At 48.6% G+C, this 25919-nt stretch overlaps 2 protein-coding genes across 5 annotated transcripts; one reads left to right on the top strand and one right to left on the bottom strand.

The window, feature by feature from the left end:
• PAIP2 (poly(A) binding protein interacting protein 2) lies at positions 1-14856 on the top strand. 2 transcript variants are annotated; one of them, XM_040977285.1, is made up of 4 exons: positions 1-125; positions 8459-8622; positions 11545-11724; positions 13848-14856. In XM_040977285.1, exons 2-4 carry the CDS (start codon positions 8485-8487, stop codon positions 13902-13904), a joined length of 375 nt encoding a protein of 124 aa, XP_040833219.1. In that variant the 5' UTR covers positions 1-125; positions 8459-8484; the 3' UTR covers positions 13905-14856. The 2 variants fall into 2 exon arrangements, with proteins under 2 accessions (XP_040833219.1, XP_040833268.1); XM_040977334.1 differs by lacking the exon at positions 1-125 and adding an exon at positions 7477-7595.
• Positions 14857-17088: 2232 nt separating this feature from the next.
• Positions 17089-24469, bottom strand: SLC23A1 (solute carrier family 23 member 1). Of its 3 annotated transcripts, XM_040975531.1 has the most exons (15): positions 24428-24469; positions 23629-23739; positions 23036-23193; positions 22519-22607; positions 22293-22360; positions 21938-22119; positions 21700-21820; positions 21334-21490; positions 20972-21119; positions 20441-20546; positions 20128-20257; positions 19893-20036; positions 19511-19606; positions 17569-17836; positions 17089-17302 (listed from the first exon to the last, which is right to left on the bottom strand). In XM_040975531.1, exons 1-14 carry the CDS (start codon positions 24467-24469, stop codon positions 17589-17591), a joined length of 1800 nt encoding a protein of 599 aa, XP_040831465.1. In that variant the 3' UTR covers positions 17089-17302; positions 17569-17588. The 3 variants fall into 3 exon arrangements, with proteins under 3 accessions (XP_040831465.1, XP_040831476.1, XP_040831461.1); XM_040975542.1 differs by lacking the exon at positions 17089-17302 and having other exon boundaries at positions 17476-17836; positions 22281-22360; XM_040975527.1 differs by lacking the exon at positions 17089-17302 and having other exon boundaries at positions 17476-17836.
• Positions 24470-25919: the final 1450 nt, after the last annotated feature.

Genomic DNA, 25919 nt, shown 5'->3' with positions numbered 1-25919 from the left:
TTGTTTGGACTGGAGCAGGGAGGCGGCGGGCGAAGCGCACGTCGAGCGGGGGAGCGGCGCTGCCTGTGGAGATCCGCGGAGGCCGACAGGTTTCGTTGGCTGCCGTCCCCGCTGCCGTTCACTGGGTGAGGGTTCCCTTCGGGCAGAGCAGCAAGTTGGGGTGCAGCTGAGGGACAGCACCCTGGCGAGTCTGCGGGGTCTCCAGGGTGCCCCCCGGGTGACTGGCCGCCGGACCCCGTCCTGTCTTCGGTGGCCCTGCTTTCTTTCTTGTCGAATCTGAGGGATGTGTGAGGGTCGGCTCGGTCTCTTTTCTTCTCTGAGAAATGGCCGTCGCTCCCCCTTCTTCCCATTGTCATTCTTTATAATTTGGATCTCGTAGCTCTCTATCCGGGTCCTCGTGGCGCGCGATGGCTGTCGGGATAGCACAGTCGCCCCGCTGGCCGCCCTCCCCTCCCCAGCCATGCGTGCTCCCTGGGGGCCCCCGCACCCCGTTCCCCTCGCCCCTACCCCCTCCGCCGCCTCGGCAACAAAGCTCATTGTTTCTGCCCACTTGACGCCTGCGCGTCGCCACGCGCCGCCCGGGGCCGCTGCGCCTGCGCGTTCCCGCGGAGGCCGGGGTTGGGGGGCCCGAGCGCGCAGGGAGGACGAGCCGGCCCGGCCGGGTCCTGGGGCACCCCCCGCCGCCGCCGCCGCCGCCGGACCTGCAACTGGCTCGGCCTCGGATCGCGTGCTCCAGGTGACAGGGTCGTCGGGACTGCCCACCCCGCTCCCACCCCCCAGGCGTGAGTCTGGGTGCTTGCTCCCCGCCCTCCCGACCACCGCCCCCCGAGGACCACTAAATGAATCTAGGCTGTGGACACGGTGCAAACAGCCGGCAGCGCTAATTCCTCACGACTACCCAGAGGAGACTACTGCCTGTCTCCTTTTGTGGGCTGGCTCTACCTGGTTTTGCAGCCATTGAGAATCACAAATTCTAGAAAGAACTTTGCTTCCCCTTTTCCTTGGGACAGGGGTGGGGAGGTGGGGGTACCTCACAGCTGACAGCTTTTGACATTCGTTTCAGCAGAAGGCAGGTTCCCACTTTGCATGTACCGGCTGGCTGGTCTTATTGCCTACCGTGATGGCCCTGTTAGATGCTCAAGTGAAATTTGTAACAGATTTGCATTTTCATTAAAGAGCCTTTAAATGTGATTGGCCGGTGGTTATGTTTACAGATAAAGAGAGTATTTATATAAAAAAAGAAATAGTGAAAACAGGATTTGCTGTTTGTGTTCTGTTTCTGGTTTGGAAAGACAGGGCATTTGAGGCAAATGCTATTTATGTTATTTTATTGTGACATTGAACAAAATTATGATTCACACCTGTCACAGATGAAAACCAGCAACCTGTCAAAAGTTATAGCTTGTTTCAATGTTTAAGGAATGAGAAGTAGAGAATAGATGAGCCAGAATGGTTAATGCTTGTATGTCCTGCTTCAGAACACACAACATGGGTCATTCCTACCCTCCAGGATGGTGAATTCAACAGGCAGGCTTTTCTTGAATACACACTCAGTGCCTTACTCAGGTTTATTCTTTTATGATTGTAGGATGATATTCCAGTTCTAATGAAATTGAAATACCCACTGTTAGTGCAGCAGTGTGGGGGATGTTGTGGGGATTGAAACAGGTGGAAAATAAGCCCCAGCTCCTTGTGATGTAATAAGCTTTTGTACCTTTTTTTTTTTTTTTTTTTGCTAATTTAAAAACCTTTTTTAAAATTTGTTTATCTGAAAGGCAGAGTTAGGATAGTAATGGCTGGCTCACTCTTGAGAGAGCTCTAGCAACCGCTTGTCGGCCAGGCTGGACCCAGCAGCACAGCACTCCCATCTGGTTTTCTCTGGATGGTGCAGGGCTTCAAGCTCTTCAGTTATCCTCTGCTGCTCTCCCAGGCTCATTAGCAGGGAGCTGGGGCTGCAGTGGAGCAGCTGGGACTTGAACAAGCACTCAGAGGATTCTGGTGTCATCGTTGGTAGCCTAAGTCACTGCACCACAAAACTACCCTCCTGCTGGTACATTCCTCAAATCTCCTAGCCAGGGCTGAGCCGGGCAAAAACCAGGCACCAAGAGCTCCATTTGGGTCTTCCATGCAGGAGGCAGGAACCTGGGTCCTAGAGCCGTCAGCTGCTGCTTCCCATGTGTGCTGGGACTCAGAGTGACACTGGCATGCGATTTGGAATTTCCAACAACGGATCTGTGTCTGCCCTGTAGAGCGATTTTATTTTATTTTTTAGAAGATTAATTTATTGTTACCAATATGACACAGGGAGTTAGGCCTGCAACACCAGCATCCCATTTGAGTGCTGGTTCCAGTCTGAGCTGCTCCACTTCAGATCCAGCTCTCTGCTGGAGGAAGCAGTGGAGGACAGTGTTCCCACTCTGGGAGACCTGGGTGCGGTTCTGGCTGCTGGGTTCCACCCAGCCCAGTCCTGACCAGCCTGGCCATTTAAAGATCAGCCAGAGGATGGAAGATCTTGCTCTGTCACTTTGGCAGTCCTTTCTTGTCACTCTATCTTCAAATAAATGAAGAGAACAGAAAACAAAAATATTTGAAAAGCAGAGTGACAGAGAAAGGGAGAGAGACAAATTTCTACGAGTTCAGTGCTCAGGACAAGCAGAACTAGGCTGAGGTGAAACCAGGAGCCAGCGGTAGCCCAGTCTCCCACGCTGGTGGCAGGGCCCCAGGACTGGAGTTGTCCTCTGCTGCTTTTCCAGGCACATAGCAGGGAACTGGGTCAGAAATGGAGCATCCTGGTGTCAAACAGTGCAGCAGTGTGGGGCACTAATGTCACAGGCAGAGGCTGAACCGGCTGCACAACAACATTGTGGTAAAGCCAGTTTTGTCTTGTCTGGTGTTTGTTTATTGCAAAGGCCAACTTAGCGCCATCCTCCACTGCTTTCCCAGGTCATAAGCAGGGAGCTGGGCTGAAAATGGAGCAGCCGGGACATGAACCTGGCACCTATATGGGATGTTGGCACATGCAGGCAGAGGATTACCCTAGCTTGCCTGTTTCAAAGTTGAATAAAAAGCTTGAGAGATTATTTTATTTAGCAACTATTTCTGTAAGCCTTTAGAAATGTCTTTTTTTTTTTTTTTCCTTAACAGAAAGAGGAGAAACGGAGCTCTTTGATCTGTTGGTTAACATTTGGTTTCTGCAGTGGCCAGGAAGAGCTGAGCTAATCTGAAGCTGGGAGCCAGGAGTTCGCCTTAGTACCTCTTCTCCTAACTCCCCACCCCCCGCCATCCTACATGTATGTGGGTGCCCAAGGTCTTGGGCCATCCTGTGTGCTTTCCCATGCCATAGCAGAAAATTAGATTAAAAGTGGAACAGCTGGGGACCCGGCACAGTTGCCTTGTATGTGCTAGGATGCCATATGGGCACCAGTTCATGTCCCAGCTGCTCCACTTCTCGTCAGGCTCTCTGCTTGTGTTCTGGGAAAGCAAAGCAGTTGAAGATGGCCCAGGGCCTTGGGACCCTGCATTCACATGGGAAGCCTAGAAGAAGCTCCTGGCTCCTGGCTTCAGGTTAGCTAAATCCAGCCAACGTTGCCACTTGGAGAGTGAACCAGTAGATGGAACATCTTTGTCTCTCCTCTCTGTGGATCTGCCTTTCCAATAAAAATAAATACATTCCTTTTTTAAAAAAAGATTTATTTTTATTTTTATTACGGAGTCAAATATACACAGAGGAGAAGAGACAGGAAGATTTTCCATCCAGTGATTCACTCCCCAAATTACCACAACAGCCGGTGCTGCACCGATCCAAAGCCAGGAGCCAGGAACCTCCTCCAGGTCTCCCACATGGGTGCAGGGTCCCAAAGCATTGGGCCGACCTGACTGCCTTCTCAGGCCACATTCAGGGGGCTGGATGGGAAATGGAGCTGCCGGGATTAGAACCGGCGCCCATATGGAATCCTGTTACGTTCAAGATGAGGACTTTAGCTGCTAGGTCACTGTCCTGGGCCCAGAAATAAATACATCTTTATAAAAGGGGGGTGCTTGACACGGTGACCTAGTGGCTAAAGTCCTCGCCTTGCACACCCGGGATCCCATATGGGCGCCGGTTCTAATCCTAGCAGCCCCGCTTCCCATCCAGCTCCCTGTCTGTGGCCTGGGAAAGCAGTCGAGGATGGCCCAAAGCTTTGGGACCCTGCACCTGTGTGGGATACCTGGAAGAAGCTCCTGGATCCTGGCTTTGGATCGGTGCAGTGCAGCACTGGCCATTACGGTCACTTGGGGAGTGAATCAGTGGACAGAAGATCTTCTTCTCTGTCTCTCCTCCTCTGTGTATATCTGACTTTGAGATAAAAATAAAATAAATCTTTTTTTAAAGAAAGTGAAACAGCTGGGATGTGAACCAGTTCTCATATGTATTGCTGGTATTGCAGGCTGAGGATTAGCCACTGCGCTGGCCTTGTCACTTTCTCTAAGAGCTTTCTCAAATATTAACCAAGTTAATACTTAACATTTCTATAAAAGGAAGATAACAAAGGGGACGTGTGAGATAACCTGCCCAGTAGCACATAGCTTGTAATTGCTTGAATTTAGATCCAGATATTCTGTTCCTGGCCATTAAGCTGTGCGGCCTGTGATATAGTGACATGCTCAGGTTGGTCCTGTTGGTGGTTAACAGTATAGCTGGAACTTGAACTTAATTCATTGCTATTGTTTAAAATTCACTTCAGAGGCAAAGAGAGATGCCGCTGCCGTCTGTTGATTCAGTGTCCCAAGTTCCAGCAACTGCGTGCACTGCGGTAGGCCAGGAACCCCACTTCCTGAGCCTTCAGTGTTGCCTCTCAAACTTCTGAGTGGAAAGGAGAAACTGATGGGTTTTGTTTTTTGGGTTTTTTTTGTATTTGAAACAGAGAGACAGATACGCCCTGCATCAGCTGGTTTACCCCCTGGGCTCCGACAGCCAGGACCAAATCAGGCTGAGGGCAGGAGTCCTTGAGCTGTTCCACTGTTTCCCCAGGCACATTTTTAAGGAGCTGGATCAGAAGCCAGCTCATCCAGGTGCTCATGGGACACTCAAGTCAGCTCAGTGATGCAGCTTTCTAGTAAGGCGCTCTCTGGGGAGCAGCAGGTGATGGGCTGAATGCTTGGCTTCCTGCCCCGGTGCAGCTGGTTCCATCTCCGGGTTTCTGCCTGGCCCACCCCCTCCATGTTTTAGTTCCTTGGGAAGTGAACCTATATTTGGAAGATGCTTGTCTGTATCTGTCTATTTGCCTTTCAAATAAGATGAAGAAAAAGTTTTAAAAATATAACCTTATTTTTAAAAAGATAATGCTAAAAAGAAATGTGATAGAGTGTAAGAGCTTACACCTTATTTAAATATCTCATAGAGACTATAAATTTACAGTTGTCAGCCAGTATGTCTAAGAGGCGTTTTAGTAGGTAGGGCTAAACAACTGAAGACTGAATTTGACAAAAGCTTTAGTTTGTAAATTAAAAAGGTTTGCAGACTTTGAAGCTGCATTGATAGGAAAAAGTATTCCTACCTAACCAGAACATAGTGAAACTGATCAACTTGTCCTAGCTCTTGCCTCTTTTTTTTTTTTTTTTAGATTTATTTGTTTTTATTGCAAAGGCAGCTATACAGATAGGAGAGAAGATCTCCCATCCAATAATTCACTCCTCAAGCGGCTGCAGTGGCCATAGCTGCGCTGATCCAGAGCCAGGAGCCTCTTCTGGGTCTTCCATGCAGGTGCGGGGGTCCCAAGACTGGGCCATCCTGGACTGCTTTCCCAGGCCAAAAGCAGGAAGCTGGTTGGGAAGCGGGGCCCCTGGGATTAGAACCGGCACATTCAAGGCGAGGACTTTAGCCAGTAGACTACCGCACAGGGCCCAGCTCTTACCTCTTTTAAGGGGATACTTCATCTGGGTCTCTTATGTGGGTATCGGGCCCACACATTTGGCAATCTCCCATTGTTTTTCCCAGCCAGTAGCAGGGAGCTGGATGGAAAATGAAGCAGGCAGGGCTTGAATCTTTGCCCTTATGGGACGCAGCTACTCACTATACCACGGCACTGGCTCCTAGTTACCTTCTTAAGGGTTACCCTGGGGATTATTAATGTTTTCCTTTGTACCAATATAGTTTGAATTAATACTTACCATTTAAAAAATTTAATATAGCTGTCATTTCCCCCTTGTTACTGATAAAGTATAAATTGTATGCCTGTTAATCTTAATTTATAATTGTTTCATACATTTGTCTTTTAAGTCATAAAAAGGAAGAGTTACAAACTGGAAATATATTATTACCCTGTTTTGTGTTTACTTGTTTAGTTAGGTTTCTTTATTTCTTTGTGTGGATTCACATTAATGTCTACTAATCTTTCATTTCCGCTTGAGTGACTCATTTTAGGTTTTCTTATTGGCAGACCTACAAATGACAAATGTTTGGGTTTTGTTTTTCTGGGAATGACTGGATTTCTCCTTGACATTTGAAAGACTAGTTTCGCCAAGACATGGATTTCTTGGTTCAGTTTTTTCCTCTTGGCATTTTGAGTATGATTCCTGTGGTATCCATGGTTTCTAATGAAAACTGTGCATTCTCTCTGCCATGGCTCACACCAGTCACAATAACTGAGAGATGGCAGATAGAGTTCAAGTGATTGGGACTCCTTCCTCCCACATGGGCTGCCTGGGTAGAGTTTGAGGTTTCTGGCTGGGTTTGTCCCAGCCCTGACTCTTGCAAGCATTTGGGAGATAACAAGAATATAGAAACACATACAGCTAACATAGAAACACACACACACACATTCATAGACTATAGAAACACACACAATCTTCTGTCTGCCTTTCAGGTAGATGAAAAAAAATATTTAGAAAATAGTAGGGCCTGGCGCGGTGGTGCAGTGGTTAAGGTCCTCACCTTGCACACCTGGGATCCCATATGGGCGCCGGTTCTAATCCTAGCAGCCGCTTCCCATCCAGCTCCCTGCCTGTGGCCCGGGAAAGCAGTCGAGGACGGCCCAAAGCCTTGGGACCCTGCACCCGCGTGGGAGACCCGGAAGAGGCTCCTGGCTTCGGATTGGCACAACTCAGGCCGTTGCGCTCACTTGGGGAGTGAATCATCGGACGGAAGATCTTCCTCTCTGTCTCTCCTCTCTGTCTCTCCTCTCTGTATATCTGCCTTTCCAATAAAAAAATAAAATAAATCTTTAAAAAAAGAAAGAAAGAAAAAAGAAAATAGTAAAGCCACCTTGACTTGAACTTTACCATTATTTAGTAGATACATAACCTGAAACAAATTACTTAATACTTAATTTTCTCATTATTAAAATGAGTTTACTCTTCATACCTACATAAGGTGAGTTTGGTCCTAGTACCTACATTCATATGATTTTGTTGAGGGAGGAATTTATTACTGCATATGCATGTGCTTTTGGGGGAAAATATATAAAAAATATTAATTGTGGTCTCTTTTGAGGAAAGGATTTGGAGTGAGAAGTGTGTTTGGTGGTCAAGAGGAGAACAGTCACCTTTTTCCACTCATTTTTTCCACCACAGTTGAAAATGTACAACTAAAATGCTAACATTAATAGAACATACTTGTAAGTATATACACAAGAACTAAAAACATGTTCCTATAAAACATGAACACAGATGTCCATAGTATTACTCATAATAGCCAAAAGGCAGAAACAGTCCAGATTTTCTGCAGTTGATATGTGGATGTATATATATGAATAATATTTGGCAGTGAAAGGGAATGAAGTGCTAATATATGCTAAACAAAGATAATTGAAAATGTGAATGGAAAAAGCCATACAGGAGCAGCTGTATGTTCTAAAATTCTGTTTAAATGAATGTCCAGAATAGGTAGGTTCATGGAGAGATAAGATTGGTGGTTGCCAGAAACTATGGAGAATGGTTGTTAGTGGGTACAGGGTTTGTTTTTAGAATGTTAAAAAAAAAAAGTTCCGGAATTAATGTAGTTGTGATGGTTGCAAACCTTACAAAAACCAATACAGTAGATAATGTAAAGTGGCAAATTTTGTGGCATATGAACCATGTCAATTTTAAAAATGTATTGTCATTTATTTGAAAGGCAGAGATAGGTAGTCAGTTATTCTATTCACTGGTTCATTCCCAAAATGTCCTCAACAGCTGAGGCCGGGTCAGGCTGAAACAAGGTGCTCAGAACTCAGTCAAGGACTCCTTGAAGGGCGAGGACACCTGCTGCCTCCCAACGTGTTCCTCCTCCTTAGGAAACTGCATCCAGAGCAGAAGATAAAGAGACATTTGTGCCAGGCAGTTTTTAATTGCCACACCAAACACATGCTACTATTTCTCAGTTTTCACAAACAGTTTAGGACATGAACATAGAAAGGACCTGCTTTGAGATCTAAATGTGATACCTGGTAGTAATACATGATAAGAAGAAAATGAATAACTGGATTGATTTTCTTTTAAGGTTAAAAACGACAACTAACGCCAACCATGAAAGATCCAAGTCGCAGCAGTACCAGCCCAAGCATCATCAATGAAGATGTAATTATTAACGGTCATTCTCACGAAGATGACAATCCATTTGCAGAATACATGTGGATGGAGAATGAAGAGGAATTCAACAGACAAGTTAGTTTTATGAACCTGTTTTTTTATAATCCATTACAATCCTCAATATTCATCCCTGAAATACTTTTTAATTTTTTTTAAAATATGTATTGATTTGAAAAAATGGCAGAGAGATAGGTCTTCCATCGTCTCTTCAGATGCCCACAGGGACCAGCAAGGGCTAGGCTGAAGCCAAAAGCTGCATTCTGTTCTGTCATGGTGGGCAGTGATGGAGCTATTTGCTGCTGTTCCCAGGCCGTTAGCAGAGACCTGGATCATAAGTGAAGCAGCTGGGACAGGACCCAATGTCCGTACAAGAAGGCAGCTTTACTCGCTACACCATAATGCCAGCCCCCTGAATTCTTTTCTTTTTCTTTCTCTCTCTCTCTTTTTTTTTTTTTTTTTTTAATATCTGGCTATCTATGAAGTAAATAGAAATGCATACATGCACTTCTGCTTTATTTAGATGCTGGTTACAACAAGATTTAACTGCTCCCTGAAATTACTTGCAGAGCTGGTTTCCAGGTCCCACCTAGAGATTCTGATTCAGGACGAAGGTGGAGCCTGAGAAACTGTTGCTCAAAAACTCCCGGTAATTCCAGTCAGCACTCAGGTTTGGAAACTACTGCCCTTTATCAATTTAGGAATCAAAATGGGCAGATCTTAGGGTGCAGAGTGAAGCTGTTTTTCACCTGATGTCTCTGATATAATTAGTTTTTTTTTTTTTTTTAAGATTTATTTTTATTATTTTCTCATTGGAAAGGCGGATATACAGAGAGGAGAGACAGAGAGGAAGATCTTCCGTCCGATGATTCACTCCCCAAGTGAGCGCAACGGGCCGATACTATGCCGATCCGAAGCCAGGAGCCTCTTCCGGGTCTCCCACGCGGGTGCAGGGTCCCAAAGCTTTGGGCCGTCCTCGACTGCCTTCCCAGGCCACAGGCAGGGAGCTGGAAGGGAAGCGGGGCTGCCGGGATTAGAACCGGCGCCCATATGGGATCCCGGGCGTGCTAGGCGAGGACCTTAACCACTTGTGCCACCGCGCCGGGCCCTGATATAATTAGTTTTGAAAAAAATGACACCACGATTGTTTTTTGTTGTTGTTGTTATTGTTTGATTTTTGTTTTGTTTTTTAAAATTTATTTATTTTTATCGGAAAATCAGATATATATACAGAAGGAAAGACAGAGAGGAAGATCTTACGTCCGATGATTCAATCCCCAAGTGACCATAACGGCCGGTGCTATGCCCATCCGAAGCCAGGATCCAGGAGCTTCTTCCAGGTCTCCCACATGGGTGCAGGGTCCCAAGGCTTTGGGCCATCCTTGACTGCTTTCCCAGGCCACCAGCAGGGAGCTGGATGGGAAATGGAGCTGCCAGGATTAGAACTGGCACCCATATGGGATCCCGGTGCATTCAAGGCGAGGACTTTAGCTGCTAGGCCACTGTGCTGGGCCCACCCTTGTTTGTTTGTTTGTTTTAAAGCACATTCAATACACTGATGATTGTTAACTTTTATCATTTTTTTCTGTGTGTTTCTTCCTATCTTCTAATTTCCCCTCCTGATCATGGCTTTGGTAGTAACTTCATTTCTCTGTGTCCAAATGATGGATATTTAAGAGTAGGGCCTGGTACAGTGGCCTGCTGGCTAAGTCCTCACCTTGCATGCTCTGGGATCCTGTATGGGCACCAGTTCATGTCCCAGTTGCTCTACTTCCCAACCAGCTCTCTGCTTGTGGCCTGGGAAAGCAGTCAAGGACGGCCCAAGGCCTTAGGACCCTGTTACCCACATGGGAGACATGAAGGAGGCTCCTGGCTCCTGGCTTTGCATCAGCTTGGCTCTGCCTGTAGCAACCACTTGGGGAGTGAAGCAACACATGGAAGAGCTTCCTCTCTGTCTTTCCTCCTCTATATATATCTGATTTTCCGATAAAAATAAATAAATTTTAAAAAACAAAACAAAAATCAATCAATCAATCTTGCCTCCTCTCTGTGTATCTGACTTTCTAATAAAAATAAAATAAATCAGAATAAACTAGTTTACTCTTGATTTTAAAAAAGATTTTTTATTTGTTTATTTTTATTAGCAGGGAGATAGATTGGAAGTAGATCAACTGGGACTTAAACCAGTGCTCATGATAGCCTAGTAGCTAAGTCCTTAGCCTTGCACTTGCCAGGATTCCATATGGGCACCAGTTCATGTCCCATCTGCTCCTCCCATCCAATTCTTTGCTTATGGCCTAGGAAAGCAGTCCAGAATGGTGCAAAGCCTTCGTACCCTACACCTGTGTGGAAGACCCAGAAGAAGCTGGTATCTCCTGGCTTTGCATCAGTTTAGCTCCAGCTTTTGGCCACTTGGGGAGTAAACCAGCAGAACAGGAAGATCTTTCCTCTATCTGCCTGTCTAATAAAAATAAATAAATCTTAAAAAAAAGTGCCACTTAGTACACCTTTCATCCCATGGCAGAGTGCCTTGGTTCCTTTCAATTCCAGCTTTCTGCACTGTGTAGTCCGAGAGAAAGCAAATGATGACTCATATATTTGGGTCCTTGCCACTTATATGGAAAACCTGAATTGACTTCAGGCTCCTAGCTTTGGCTTCTCCCAGTCCCAGCTATTATATACATTTCGGAAATAAACCATCAGATGTATTTGTGTGTCTGCTTTCAGAAGAGCTTTTGTGTAAATCTCCCATTCACTCGTTAGATACCCCCAACAGTTGTACCTGGACCAGGAACTCCACCTGTGGTTTCCATGTGAGTGGCAGGGTCCCAGTAGATCTTTCAGGGTCTTTTTGGTGAGTATTTTCCCCTTAGCACACAAGCAGAAAACATATATGTGACATTATTTTTTTAAGTGACTTAGTTCAAAATATTTTAAGCTTTTCCTGGAGCTGATTTACCAGATACTCTATAAATTATGTTTTACTTATTACAAACCTAGATAGAAGAGGAGTTATGGGAAGAAGAATTTATTGAACGCTGTTTCCAAGAAATGCTGGAAGAGGAAGAAGAACACGAGTGGTTTATTCCAGCTCGAGATCTCCCACAGACTATGGACCAAATCCAAGACCAATTTAATGACCTTGTTATCAGTGATGGCTCTTCTCTGGAAGATCTTGTGGTAAAAAGTTATTTTTCATCTTTATAGATCCTAGTGCATCTTTCCCATACGTGGAAAAGCAGCCACCATCTGTGTAAGAAGAGTTCCGCATATCTTTCCCCTCCAGAAAGTGCGCACTGCCTCTTAGGGTGCAAGTGGGAGCCTCCCAGTCGCACTGGGGAAACGGACTGACTGCTGGCAGCACTGTGGAGTTAGTTAGATCATTAACAGACTTCTTGGCACCTCTACTAATCAGGACGTTGCCTGTCGGTCTTGATATTGCCTTAGATGTTAAAATGTTTTAAACAAAAAAATACCATATGATTTGCCTATATAAACGTAGCTTGATGGAGAAGTTTTAATCTTGTCTTACTAAACTCTTGATGGTATTTGTGAAACTTGATTTTTAAAGTTTGGAGATCCTTTGAGACCTGTAGTTCTCACTGAGGGTGCACAGTTCACTTAACATTGTGACTCACTAAGGAATTTTACAAGCTTTTGGCAGAAAAAAGGACACAAACATAGATTCACATTTTTAGTTATTCCTGGTGTCTCACTCCTAATGATATGCTTGCAGTAAATGTATTTTTTAGAACTATGATTGCTAAACAGCAGCACTAAAGTAGAACCTTTATCCAGTGATAATTCCATCCCTGGAGTAACTGTTTTGTTCATGTTTATAATCTCTAGCTGCTCATACAAAATAGCTCCCTGGAATTTACTTAGTGGTCTCTGGCATATTTTACAAGTTTCCTCTGATTTCCTAATGTACCTATCATAGTTACCTGTGAGGTATTAAAAACATAAATTGTTCCTCAGCTCTGTATCAGACCTGGAGGATCAGTGTGGGCAGGTTCATTTTGTTAAAGGCAGGCCAGAGACACTGTGCAGTCAGCCTGCTCAGAGAAATTCTTCTAAAGGACTGCAGAGGGAACGTGACATAGCCTTTGCAGGGCCAGAGTGATATGAGTGGTCTCAGGACATACTTGCTTACGGCTACATTAGTCATGTTACAGATCATTCTGATAGCTGTACAGTAGTAAGGCTGTTTACTGTGCTGGAGGTATAGTTACAGTTTAGATTTAGTGTGATTCCATGGCAAAAACTGATTTCTCCTACTCAGGCTATTTCAGATTACTTCAATTCATCCTCTTTCTTATGCAGCCGCCAGAACTTTATACATTGCAGAGTGCTACTTTTTAATGTAAACCTAACAGTTTTAAAATATAGCTTTCCTTGGGGGAAGGGAGAATATATCCTATCCAAGGAAATTCTTGTATATAAATTATGAAACTGAAAATAATTGCTCCAGAATGTTTAATATGCTTGGTCTTCGAGTAAGTGACACAGGAATCTGGTTCAGTGCAAAAGCCTGTCAGTGTACCTGCATTTCAGGCCCTAGAGTCTGTCCTGTTTCGTTTTCATCTTTAGCTGCTTGCAATCCAGAATGGCACGGGGGAGTTTCCAGCTGTTCCTCCTGTGCACTGATGTTTGCTAAGGAGAGTAAAGATTTAGGCCCAGAGTGACAACCCAAGTCTCTAGATGCTCTAGTCGCCTTGGTAGCCCGTTTCTCTTTTCCTTAGCTGATGGGAATGCTGAGTGGTTTATCCCAGCTTCCACAGGACAGTGGAGGAGAGCAGGAGCTTCAGGTGTAGACCTTCTGGCTCCCCAGATAATTTTCTTTCCCTGTTACATACCATGTTTCCTGTGGGAATTAGAAGATAACAACTGTAGAAAAACAACTCCATATTTTCTGTGAGGATTTTAAAATGAAATTAATGGATCAGCATCTTTGCATTTATTGTAATTAGGACTTCAACATTTGTTTAACATGTTCACAAGATCTAAAAGTATCAAAGTGTCACAGTAAAGTTGTTCAGAGCTATTTCTTGAGTTTATGTGAAGTAAGGTTTAAATTCAATTCCTTTGACCTCTTAGAAAGTTGCTGTTATATGGTATATAATTTACATTTGGTTCCTCCTCTTTCTGCTATAGACTTTTTGAGTTAACTCTAAGTTTATGCTCTGACTTCTTACTTTTGACATTTTTGGAAGATATTTTTTGCATGTGGATCTAGGTTGAATGCATCTCAGTATCTGAAGCCATCTGTAATGAACTTGCTTTTTTATGTACTTATTTTCCAGGTCAAGAGCAATCTGAATCCAAATGCAAAGGAGTTTGTTCCTGGGGTGAAGTACTAAAATATCTGAGTAGACGGGGCCCTCTTTTGGTGGATGTAGCACAATTTCCACACTGTGAAGGCAGTATTAGAAGACTTACTTGTAAAAGCTCTCTCTTGTCACTGTGTTACACTTATGCATTGCCAAAGTTTTTGTTAGTCTTGCATGCTTAATAAAAAGTGCTGAGACTGTTATAAAGTAAAAAGCTCTCAAACATTGACTGCAAATAGAATCAAGCCCCAAGGCTTGATGTGAAGACAGCGAGGAAAGAAGCACCAGGCAAGTTGTGACAGAGCGCCCAGTGAATCGATCTCTAAATCTTAGAAATGACTGGACAGTTTTGGGGCTAAACTGGTCCTGTATGGCTAACTAAAACTTGTTAATGCCTAAACATTAAAAAAAAAAAAAACGAATAAATGTAAATTAAGTTCTAATTGTTCAGTAGATTTCTCAGTTAAGAGTTAAATTTGCATTTGTCCTTATCAAAAAATTTTTTTTCTTCCAAAGTGTTAAGTTCAAATAATTCATTATAGACAAATGTGTCTTTGGTTACCAGGGTTACAAGGTAACAGTTGATCGGTTGAGAACCAATCCTGGATTTTCTGGTATATTATCATGTTAGAAATACTGAATTCTCCTAATGTAATGTCGGAGGGAGTATGCAACTCGAGAATTACATCATAGCTATACCCTAGTGAAGTCTAACAAAGACCAGCAGCAGCCGTAATCCAACTGAACAGACACTCTAACATGATTTGAGTGGTGCTTTTCCTTGCTTTGTTAACCATCCCTATAGTCTGCAGCACAACTTTTCTTTTAACAAAGCTAGAACAATTTTGGCTTCTTAAACTTCATATTTGGGTAGGTTAAGCTGCCATACGTGTTCAGTGTGAATAGTGTTTAAGTTGAAAATATTGTAAAAAAATTATATTTTTTCAAAAATATTTAAAAAAATAAATAATAGTAGAACTGACCTGATGGTTGTGTTTATTGGTGTTGGAATGCAGACTCTTTAGTGGCGACACTTGGTGTGGGTCCAGGACAACACTGCCAACATAATGCGCTGAGAGCAGGATTTGTCAAAACTATATAACAAGTGTGTTGTTAGCTAATATAGTTTTGCAGCATCTGTCCAAAATACTGCAGTAAAACAAGCCCAGTTGCCCCATTCTTCAACACCTGGGACTGCAGGGTCACAGTCACAGCCATGTGAGGAGTCTAAGGCTGACCAGGGTAATTGCGACCTGACTTCAGTGTAGTTGGTTTTTGTCCTTTACAAGGACTTTCCTTGAACTTATTGGGCCAAAAAAGGTTAAGAAGGCCATGTAGTTAGGTGTGGCTCATACTCTTTTTTGTTGTTGTTGTTGTTAAGTTTATTTTCGTCTACTTTCAAGTCAACACTGAAAATTTCTATACACCGTTTACGACAGTAACCAGGGCTTAGCTGGGTCTGCTGCATGGATAGTTGGGCCTTCTTTGGGGCCATCATCTGCTGCTTCACAGGAATCTGAATTGGAAGTGAACATACTGAGACTCAAACTAGCACTTTGGGAGAACAGTACATGCTCAACAGGCTAATCCTTTGCCTACAAGCTGGCATCACATGGGTACCAGTTCGTATCTCAGCTGTTCCATTTCTGATCCACTCCCTAGTTTAAAAAAAAAAGCAACAAAAACTAGGAATGCAGTTTTGAAGAGGCACTAAGACACAGTGAATCCCTCTGTTCTCAAGACAGCTCAGCCCTGCATATTGTGGCACAGCATGCTGCCACATAGGTGAAGCTTACAAGTCCTTTCTGAGGTCAGAGGGACAGATGAGTTCATTGCTACATACTGCCAAATTAGTGTGGCACAGTATAACTAAAAGTTAAACCAGAAGTCAAGTGGTGCTGTAAGGTTAGAGGAGAACCTGACCTCATGGTTCGCAGAAATACAAATCCATGGTCATGGTCATACTTAACCTTAGCTACATCTGTAAAATGGTAGGCTAGGCTGAACAGCTCCAGTATAAAAATGGAAAAATCAGAAATGCTCTAAAACCAGGAAATTTGAGCCATGCTGCTCAGAAAGTTTCACATATCAGATTTTGATATTAGGGATGTTCAGCTGTTAAAGTCCACGTAAATATTCCAACATTCCAGAAACTGAAATCTGAAATATTTAATGGTCACTGGTGTTTCCTAAGAGGGCTACTCCACATGTAGTCTAGATCTTTGGATTGCAGGCTGGGTTAACACTCACCAAGCACCTACTGCAGTCCTGGCACACAGAACGTCCCTGGAACTGGTTGTAATTATGATCATTACAGAATCTAGGCCAAGCTCTTGGTTTGGTTTGCATTTTGTGAAGGGTCACATGGAAACAACCCCAGTGCTTTTAATAGGGAAGCCAGGGGCCTGGCACGGTGGCCTAGTGGCTAAAGTCCTCGCCTTGAACGCGCCAGGATCCCATATGGGTGCCGGTTCTAATCCTGGCAGCTCCACTTCCCATCCAGCTCCCTGCTGGTGGCCTGGGAAAGCAGTCGAGGACGGCCCAATGCTTTGGGACCCTGCACCCGTGTGGGAGTCCTGGATCCTGGCTTTGGATGGGCACAGCACCAGCCATTGCGCTTACTTGGGGAATCATCAGACGGAAGATCTTCCTCTTTGTCTCTCCTCATCTCTGTATATCTGACTTTCCAATAAATAAATAAATCTTTTTTTTTTCAAGAAACATACATTTTTTTTAAAGATTTATTTTATTTTTATTGGAAAGGCAGATATACAGAGAGGAGAGACAGAGAGGAAGATCTTCCGTCCGATGATTCACTCCCCAAGTGAGTGCAACGGCCAATGCTATGCTGGTCCAAAGCCAGGTGCCTCTTCCAGGTCTCCCACGCGGGTGCAGGGTCCCAAAGCTTTGGGCCGTCCTCAACTGCTTTCCCGGGCCACAGGCAGGGAGCTGGATGGGAAGCGGGGCTGCCGGGATTAGAACTGGCACCCATATGGGATCCCTGCATGTGCAAGGCAAGGACCTTAACCACTGCGCCACTGCACCGGGCCCAATAAATAAATCTTAAAATAAATAAATAAATAAATAGGGAAGCCAGGCTTCTGTATTCCCGATGGAGAGAGAAAGTTTCAGAGCATCAGCTGCCCACACATGAGGAAACCCCAGGAACGAATGGGACCTGTACTGGTTTCAGTTTAAGGTAATAAGCCATCCATCCTGTTTCAGAGGTTTTAATGTTATGACCACTATTGAAACAAGGCAGCATATGAGAGAGGATTTTTGCTGTGTCAGCACTTCCCAACTTGTGCTATGTCCTAGCAAAGTAGCACTTGTCTTAGTGTACTGGATGGAGTGCAAGGCTGAGGCTGCCCGTCGCTGCAGTGACTAGGTCAGGGCCTCCTGCTGGCCTAGATTCTGCCGAGAGGGACCTGAAAGACAGAAGGGATGAGTATTTCAGCGTATTTACAACCTCTTGGTGCCCACACCAGTCAGAAGGCTCTATTCTCACTGTAACATGTCAAGGGAGTTCCCACACCCGACCCCAGAGCCCAAGCACTGGCTTTTCACACAGCCCTCCTTCCCGTGTAGGACACTCCACAGGTCACAAATGTGGAGTCATTCAGGCTTTCTTTGGTTAAAGGATTAATAATGTTATGGTTCTTTAATCCTCACAGAAACCACAGACACATCCTACCTTTTCTAGAAGTAGTTTTTTCAGACTTTGGTGCACACAGATCTACTTTCTGTGTTCTCTGGAGTGTCTTCTGGAAGTGAAGGCTTATCTTTAGACTTTGAAGAAAATCCTTTGAAGAAGGGGCAGATAGGAATGTATCTCAAAAAAGTAATCCTTTTCAGCATTCCCATCCCAAAAGGAAAGTCGTAGCTCTTGAGGCTGGCAGATGTCTCACTACTGTCGTGGGCCCCAGCCTTCCACTGGATCAGACCTCGTTCCTCTGGGCTCCCTGGAAAAGGACAAAGGGGTCATTAACGAGCCAGCAACCCTCTACCACGTCCCCTTCCCTTATCATCCTCAGGCACCATTCTGGAAGGACGTGTCTTAAGTACAACCTAGTCCTAAAAAGTGATGACTGCACAATTTCTGAGCTCCTAACATTGCCAGGGCTTCAGGGACCCTCAGGAATACTAGTCAGTTTCCTTCATAACTAGTGTGCCAAGCTCTATGCTAAGCACCTTAATCGTATTTCATTCCTCCAAAACTACTCCAGAGGGGCATATAGACACTGTTACACAAACCTTTATCAAGAAGAAGACCCAAAAGGACAATAATTGCAAGTGAATCTGGGTGCTGGGAAAGTCACTCTTTGAGGCTAAGGATACTCCAAATAATGCTGACAAATAGGATTCTTACGGAGGGAGAGGGGTATAGGAGAGGTTCTCGAACTGGGGTTGACAGGCTGTGACATGCTCAAGGTCTGGTGGGGAAAGTGAGGGATTTCCACGGGGTGGCAGTCAGATGAGCTGGAGTCCTTGAAGATGATGTGCATTTTCTAAAGCGTCTGCACACCCTGCTGGCTGCTGAGCTGAAGGATAGGGGTGTGATGGGTAGGTCACAGCCTTCAGGGGATCATGCTCCCACCAGATGGCCTTTTCCACTTTATCATCATAAAGTTTACAGCTGCTCCAGACTGCAGCCCAGCTACCTTAAATGGAAATGACTGAGAACTGTGGCTCAGCACTCATTTATCCACAGGACAGATGCTACCCCAAACTCCCTCCTCAAAGTCCTACCTAAAATCCCCTGCAGTCCCAACCCTCTCCCCACCTCTCTGTCCCACCGTCACAGCTGTGCACAGCCTTGGACTCCTAAACCGAATACTTGTGGGCATTCAGAGTGGGTGCAGACAGGACTGTGACTGTACCTGAGCCACTGAGTGACTGGGCATGCAGGGCTGCCACTTTGCCCCTACCATCCATGGTGTCCAGTTGCAGCCATGGACCTCCATCTCCCTGGAACCTTCTCCAGCCGCTCTCCCTCCCCCAGGCAGGCAGTGAGGAGCAGTGCTTCTCAAATGTGCTAAGGTAAATGTTACAGATCCAGATTTGCAACATTTTAGACACTTGGCTCCATACCTGGCCCATAGTAGATGTTTCACAAATATTAGAACACCTGATAACACTTTGTTTTATATGCCAATGCTTATTTGTTAGAGGGAGAAAAAAAATGATGAATTTCAATATTTTACACCAAGATAAACTTGCTTTTTTTTAAAATGCTGGTTTGCATGAACTTTTTGAAGTTCCCTGCTAGGCAAGTAAGAGGGGTCTTTGGAACACCACAGATTACCCTCCATGGTCCTTGCAAAGATTGCTGACACCAAAGTGAAGTGCTGCAGGCCCTTGTGCTAGCCCATGTGGAAGGCCACTGCCCTGTAGAGTGGCTTTTACCAATAGATACAGGGCATTTCCCTCCAGCTTACTGTGAGACAGCAACAGGGGTCCCTAACCCTTCAAGAACTCCAGCCTTGTCTGGTTCTCTCTCTCTCCCTGCAGGACCTGCATCACTGGGGGTCTGACCACAGCTCCAGCCCTGACCATTAGGTGGAGTGCGTGGGTGTCCAGGCTGGTTCTAGGCTGCACCAGTTCCACACCCCTTGCCACCAAAACTGGCCCGTTACCTGGCACGGTGTTGTCCAGTATGAAGGCGATGCACCCTCCCACAAACATCTCAGTGGTCAGTAGCACGGTGAGAATCTGGTCCACTTCGGGAACACCTGTGGAGAGGCCACGGACTGGTGGGTGTCCCAGGCCCATCTGGAGAGCAGGGCTTGGACTGCCCACCTATGTGGCCTACTGATTCCCTTGGTTAGTGCTGGCACTACAGTGCCCAATGGCCCTGGCTTTCAGGCCTACCTCTACCCGTATCACTCCCATCTATGGATCCAAATCCCAGGAGAGCACAACAGCCGTGCACAAGCCCAGCCAAGTCCTTGGCTGCTGGCCTCGTGTAACTGGGTGGAGCCCACCTTGATTCTGCAGACAGTGAATAGCGAGACACACCTGTGTTGATGGCTCCTGGATGGGAATCCAGGTAATTGGGCAGCGTGAGTCCGAAGAATATGGGAAATCCGAGCACGAAGAGGTTTCGGGAGGAGTTCAGGTCCACGAACTGCAGGTTGGACAGGCCCACGGCCGTAATCATGCCTGCGGGCACAGGACAGCCGCTAGGGGCGCTGTGCGGCTAGAGGGCCGTCCTTCCCTCCCTCCCGCGCCGCGTCCCGCGCCCAGCACTCACCAAAGAGGGTGCAAAACATACCCCCTAGAATGGGGTCAGGGAGTGAGGCGAAGAGGGCCGTGAACTTGCCCACGACTCCCAGGATCAGCATGATACCCGCACCAAATTGCACCACGCGCCGGCTGCCCACCTGATGGGGCGGGGAAGGGGGGGGAGCAAGGGGTGGAGCTAGAGCCTTGAGAAAAACCCAGCCCTAAATACACGGGCCAAACGCCCTCTTCCCCATCGCTCTTCCCCTCACTCCCCATAGCCTCCCCAAGACAGGATGAGCTAGACTGGGACCAGGCACTGCGGCCCACGCTCATGGCTGTACCTTGGTAATCCCCAGAACGCCAATGTTGGGACTGGACGAAGTGGACCCGTTGCCTGTGCCCAGCAGCCCCGCGATAATGCAGCAGATGCCTTCGGTGAAGATACCCCTGCAAGAGAAGCATGAGTAGGCGGCAGGTTGGCCCCCTTCCCCAGTCCCTGACCTCCTGTCAGCCTCTCCTGTGACCTTCGGGCAGAGCCACAGAGGGAGGTTTGGCAGGCAGGAGTGCAGATCCCAGAGCCTGGCCCTATTGTGGCCCCCACTTCCCTCCTTTCCTCATCTCTGAGTTCAGCGAGTTGATCAGCAGCTCACAGCAGAGTCTCTCTGAGGCCAGATTAGGCTGGGGGCACTTGCCACACTCCTCAGCTGTTTCCAGCTGAAAGGGAGTAAGGAATGCACACCACCACCATTCCCCTCTCCCCCCAAGCACAGAACCGAGGCCTGGGCAGTGCTCACCACCTGTCTCAGTCTCCACCCCCTCCATAATTTGCCCCATCGAGAACATGAGATAGGGAGGCAGCCAGGCGGGCACACCTGTTGATAGCATGCACAGGAGGGGGTGGTGCGCCAGCCAGCCGGGCACAGGCGTAGTAATCTCCAATGGACTCAATGATGCCTGCCAAGGTGGCACTGAACATCCCCAACACAGCAGCCACAGTCACCGTGGGCAGGCCCCACTGACCTGGGGTCAAGGGAGACGGGATGACACAGAGAGGCAGCTATGGCAGGCAGGACATTACCTGAGTAGGCTCTCTAGCTGAGCAGGGTAGCACACAGCCCTGGGAGATGACGGGCAGGAGTAGCATGGAGCCACACAGCTCTGCTGGACACTTTGGGAACATTTGGCTCCCAGGGAGTCTTGGAGCAAGGCAGAGGATCCCCAGGGGGTGGCTCACAAGGGTAAGGGATGCGGATCCAGGGTGCAATGGCCATGATGTCCCCACGGGCATCGGTGCGTGCCTGAAAGCCATAGGCTGAGGAGTCTGCAGGCAGCACGTTCGTCAGGGTGAGGATGTAGCATAGCAACCACACAGTCATGATGGCCAGCACGATCTGAAGGAACGCAGGGAGCACACAGGAGGCACGGGGCATCTCAGGCCAGGCACCGCCACTCCTACCTGCAGCCTGGCCCCAGCTGAAGCTCAGTTCTTGGTCCCCTCTGCCTGGCTTGCCTTCCCATGCCATCCTTTTCCTTGCCCCCACCTTGGCCCTGGTCCAGCCTCTGCCCTAGTCCCGGCCTGAGCCTCCTGCCAGCTCCTTACCGGGAACATCTTGAAGATCTGGATGCGATAGACAGTGATGCCCTTGCCCCAGCGGTAGATGGGCAGCAAGAAACTGACATTGCGCAGGTACTGGGAGAAGAGGATGATCAGGAGAATGGCACTGGAGGGGCAGAGGCACAAGCAGGAGGCGGCAGTTGGTGAGGCTGTGGCAGGGCAGCACGAGGGTGTGGGAACGGGGTCTGGGGCTGGGCAGGGGTCAGGCCTGGTGCCCACTCACCAAGCTGAGATGCCCCAGTGGGAGCCAGCTCGGTCACCAGCAGTTTGGAAGACCGAGAGGCCAATGAGGGAGATAGTAGGGGTGACCGTGAGAGGCCCAATGTAGCTGAGTAGGGCCCCAGGCAGTCCCAGCAGTCCGATCACCACCTCCACCAAGCTGGACACCATGATTGCTCCTTGGATCTAAAAGAGCAAAGATCAGAGCTGTTCATCACCTAGCAAAGGCCAGGAGCCGGCCAGCAGAGGATGGAGGCTTCCAGACAGCATTCTTGACTCCCCCAACTTCATAGTGGCCCTCACTCCTTTCTAGCCCCCTTCTGCAGGCCTGGCCTCTTCTGCCCAATGTACAAACTCACCTCTCGAATGCGTGGCTGCCAGATGTGAGAGGTGTTCAGTGGCAGACTCCAGTTCCCATAGATCTCCTCTGCGGGCAGAGACAGGGACCCTCACAACACACCCATAAAGAGAGATGCTGGTCACCAAGCATCCCAGGCCTGAGCTCAAGGCAGCTGACTCCCCACCCCACCATCACCACTAGAAGCCTCCCCCCTCCTCCAGCACAGACCTCAGCCGAGTGCCCACCTTCTGAGGGACATTTCCATTTGTCCAGGGATAGAATGGCTTGGGCTGGAACCAGAAACGCAAAGGCACTGGCTTGGAACAGCGGCAGCCTGCAAGTTGAGAGGAGGGTTGGAGAGAGGTGGGAGATAGCGGGAAGAACGGGGGTTGGGGTGGAGCAGAGGGAGGTCACGGAGGCCCAGGCAGGAGTGCCCCTTGTTCCACGCATGGGCCTGGGGCTGCTGTCCCTGAGGGAAACCCACAGCAGTCATTAGGACAGGAAGTGGGTGCGGGTGTTTAGAGCACCAGGGCAAAGTCCTTGAAACCCACAGACCGTTCATTCTGAGCAAGTGTCCAGGCAGACCACTGAATTGAGGGATCCAGGGCAGGACCCTGCTGGCCAGGGAGCCTCCCCCCGGGGAAGGAGCAGGGAGGAACAACACGGCTCTTCCATCCCGGAGGAGGGCCCAGTTGCCCCTGCAGCGACATAGCATACAGAGCATGCGCGTGTGTATTTGTGTGCATGGGGGCGGGCACTCACCGGATGCCCAGCGTGGTCTGCACAAGGGTGGTGATGCCCACACACACGAAGATGGTGCCGATGAGTTGACTGACCATGTGCTGGTCCTGACCCACGCACATTGCCTCGGCCAGGAGGAAGGGCACGGCGATGGTGCCACTGAAGCAGGTCAGATAGTGCTGGGCAGAGGCAGAGCGCGCAGGCCATGAGGCAGGTCCTGCCAACTCCGTGGAAACTGGGCTCCTCCGCCACGTGTTCACACAGGACTGAGGACTCCCGCGAGGCATTCCCCGTGAGGACACCATTCACCTCTCTCTCTGGGGCCACTAGTCTCCCTCCCTTCCCCCTGTAGCAGCTCTGGCTTCCAGGGGCGGGTTCACCTGCCTGGCAATAGTCCCATGCTCTCAGGCCCTATGCAACCTTTCCCACCACTGCTCAGGGACAGTCACTTCGTTGACCTCAGGTTAGGGACTTACACTTCCTGTTGGCCAAGATAACCTTGTGGACCAGAATCAGGCTGGGCCAGGCTGGGGTGGGGGCGGTGGGGGGTGGGGGGAATGTGTGTGTGGGCCCAATAGGATGGGGAAATACACAGCAGTGGGAGGCAGGCCCACCTGGAAGCCCAGAAGAATGCACAGGTACCAAGGCGGCGTGTCTTCAATCTTGTACAACATGTCAAACTTGGGCTGTGTGGGCAGAGCCATGGGGGGCTCCCTGGGTTGAGCCTCTGCGGAGCCCAGGGTTGCATGCTGGGGACAGCAGACGCAAGTAGATGAAGGTGGAGGGATAGGGCTAGGCAAAGCCCGTTCTGCCCGCATTTGGGGAAAGGGTTGTGCTCAAGGGCCCGGTCCGCAGCTCAGCCTGAGGTTCCTCCTCTCTCTGCCCTGTTTCCCTGCCTCTCTCCTCCAGCCTGTCCCAGTGTTCATGGACTCCTCTGTTGTCAGGCAGCCTGGGTTTTCCTGGCTCCCGGTCTCACACAGTCTCCTGCAGGAATGTGTCCACTTTGTTAGCTCCCCTTAGGGCTAGGCCTTTCTAGCCAAGGTACAGGACCTGTAAATTAGACCTGGATCTGGGGGAACCAGGAGAGGGGGCTCAGGGGGCTCAAGACTGAAAAGAAGTTCACCCTGGTCCCACTTCTGCCCCTTGGGGGTCCTTGGGGTGTCCCCGGGGAGCTTGGGGGCCATACTGCCCCCACCAGCTGGAATAAGCCAATCCAGAAGGTGGGGCTCCTTCACCCCTACCCCGCTTCACACACAAGTTTCCCACCCCTCCCCGCCCCGCAGCAACTCCCAGTGACCACACTCAGCTCCAGATGGTCACTCTCTATCAAGTTCATCAGCCTTTTGTCTGCCCTCCCAGGGAGGCCTGACCTGCCCTCCAGCCCCCTCCACTCCCCGCCCCCTTTCCCAGCACCTGTGGCTGTGGCTGACCCTCGGAGTCCTGCTGGGCCCTCATGTCCGGAGCGCTGGTCTGAGCAGCTCCTGGGAGGGAGGATGACTTTACCGAGGCTGAGGAGGACTTTACTCCACACATCAGACATTGTTCAAAGTAAATCTGTAACCAGGTCCCCAGCTCTGGATTGCGAAAGGGGGACCCGGGCAAAGTGAGGTATTAACTGTGGCTGTGGAAGCCTCAGCCACGTGTGTCTTCAGAGCCCTTCCTTCCTGGCCCCAACCTGGGCACGAGACCTGCTCTTGTTTTCCATGATAGGGCCAGAGTCGAAGGGGTGAGGAGGGAACAGTCTTGTCTGCTTGCCAAGCCCTGGGTGAGGTGACAGCAGCCAGGGGAGTGGCAGGAGGTGCTGATTTTGTCACACCCTGCCTGGGGCCCTTTTCAGTTATGAAGAAGAGGCTAATCACTATTTTCATCATCATAACCATTCTGATTGAGGGGTGGGCATCCTGCCCGGGAACACATCGGTATTGTCCTAAGGAGCCGGGAAACTGATATCAGAAACTTGGCCCTACCGAGGCCACCTACACAGCCAGGTTCAGCCAGGTTCAAAAAACACAGGGTCCTCCAATGTGCTGTCCTCTTGAGTCCGGCAGCAGAGAGGCCTCAGTAGGTGGAGCTGTCTAGCCGGTGGCCTATGTCAGCTCACGGATGCCCCTCGGATTCCCCTTCCCTCCCAGCTGGGACTGCAGTTACTGGGACCCAGTGTCAAATAACATAGAGGCCTGTGTCACAGCTCCCTGGAAGCCAGGCCAGCGCCCAGCCTGGGTTTTGCTCCACAGGCCAAGCCCCAGTCCGAGGGCCAACCAGGAAAGGGGCACATAGACAGGGGTGGAGGAATGGAAGCACCTTAGCTGCTGCAAGCTGCACCTCAGGTTGCAGATCAGCCTTCTTCTGGGCTCTTGCACCCCCCGCCCCTCCAGCCAGCTTCAGGCCCACCTACTTCTGGGTCGCTGTGCCCATGGCCAGGTCGTGCCCCGAGGCCCCACGGGCAGCACCGCTCTCCAGCTGGGCAGCAGCTTCATGCCACAGCTCTGAGTCCTTCCTCTCCCTCTTGGCTCCGGCTTCTCAGTGCTCCCAAAGCCGTCTGACTAGTTCTAGGCCTCTGCAACTCCTCAATACTTCCCTCCCCTTCCTTGGCACCCAGCGCTCCCCAGGGGGCTGGGGACACCCAGCCACACCCCTTGTTCCCTAGTCACTCACACCCTGAGCACACACACAGGATCAAGGCCTGGAGATGCTTGCGTCCCATAAAAGAATCCATCAGGGCCGACTGAAGCAGCGTGTCAGTCACACTGCACCCACACAGGGGTGCCCAGGCCCATGTCACGTGGTGCATCTAGCCCTGTTCCTGATACTGCCCGGAGCTTGGCTGCTTCTCCAGGACTTGACTCTACTCCTTGTGGTATCTATGGCTTCTCTCCTGGGGCACCGACCAGGGGAGGAGGGCCCT

Source organism: Ochotona curzoniae, unplaced genomic scaffold (genome assembly GCF_017591425.1).
Source record: "Ochotona curzoniae isolate NIBS_2020 unplaced genomic scaffold, NIBS_Ocur_1.0 contig_1, whole genome shotgun sequence".
Lineage (NCBI taxonomy): Eukaryota > Metazoa > Chordata > Mammalia > Lagomorpha > Ochotonidae > Ochotona > Ochotona curzoniae.
The sequence above is the reverse complement of the archived record's forward strand: the minus strand, read 5'-3'. Positions and strand labels throughout refer to the sequence as shown.

Coding starts and splice junctions, on each gene's coding strand:
- SLC23A1 (XM_040975542.1), bottom strand. CDS start 24,469: ATGAGGGCCCAGCAGGACTCCGAGGGTCAGCCACAGCCACAG. Junction 23,194..23,628: donor GCATTCTTCTGGGCTTCCAG/GTGGGCCTGCCT, acceptor GCCTCTGCCCAG/CACTATCTGACCTGCTTCAG. Junction 19,607..19,892: donor TCCAGGAGCCATCAACACAG/GTGTGTCTCGCT, acceptor GCCTCTCCACAG/GTGTTCCCGAAGTGGACCAG.
- PAIP2 (XM_040977285.1), top strand. CDS start 8,485: ATGAAAGATCCAAGTCGCAGCAGTACCAGCCCAAGCATCATCAATGAA. Junction 8,623..11,544: donor AAGAGGAATTCAACAGACAA/GTTAGTTTTATG, acceptor TTACAAACCTAG/ATAGAAGAGGAGTTATGGGA. Junction 11,725..13,847: donor CTTCTCTGGAAGATCTTGTG/GTAAAAAGTTAT, acceptor CTTATTTTCCAG/GTCAAGAGCAATCTGAATCC.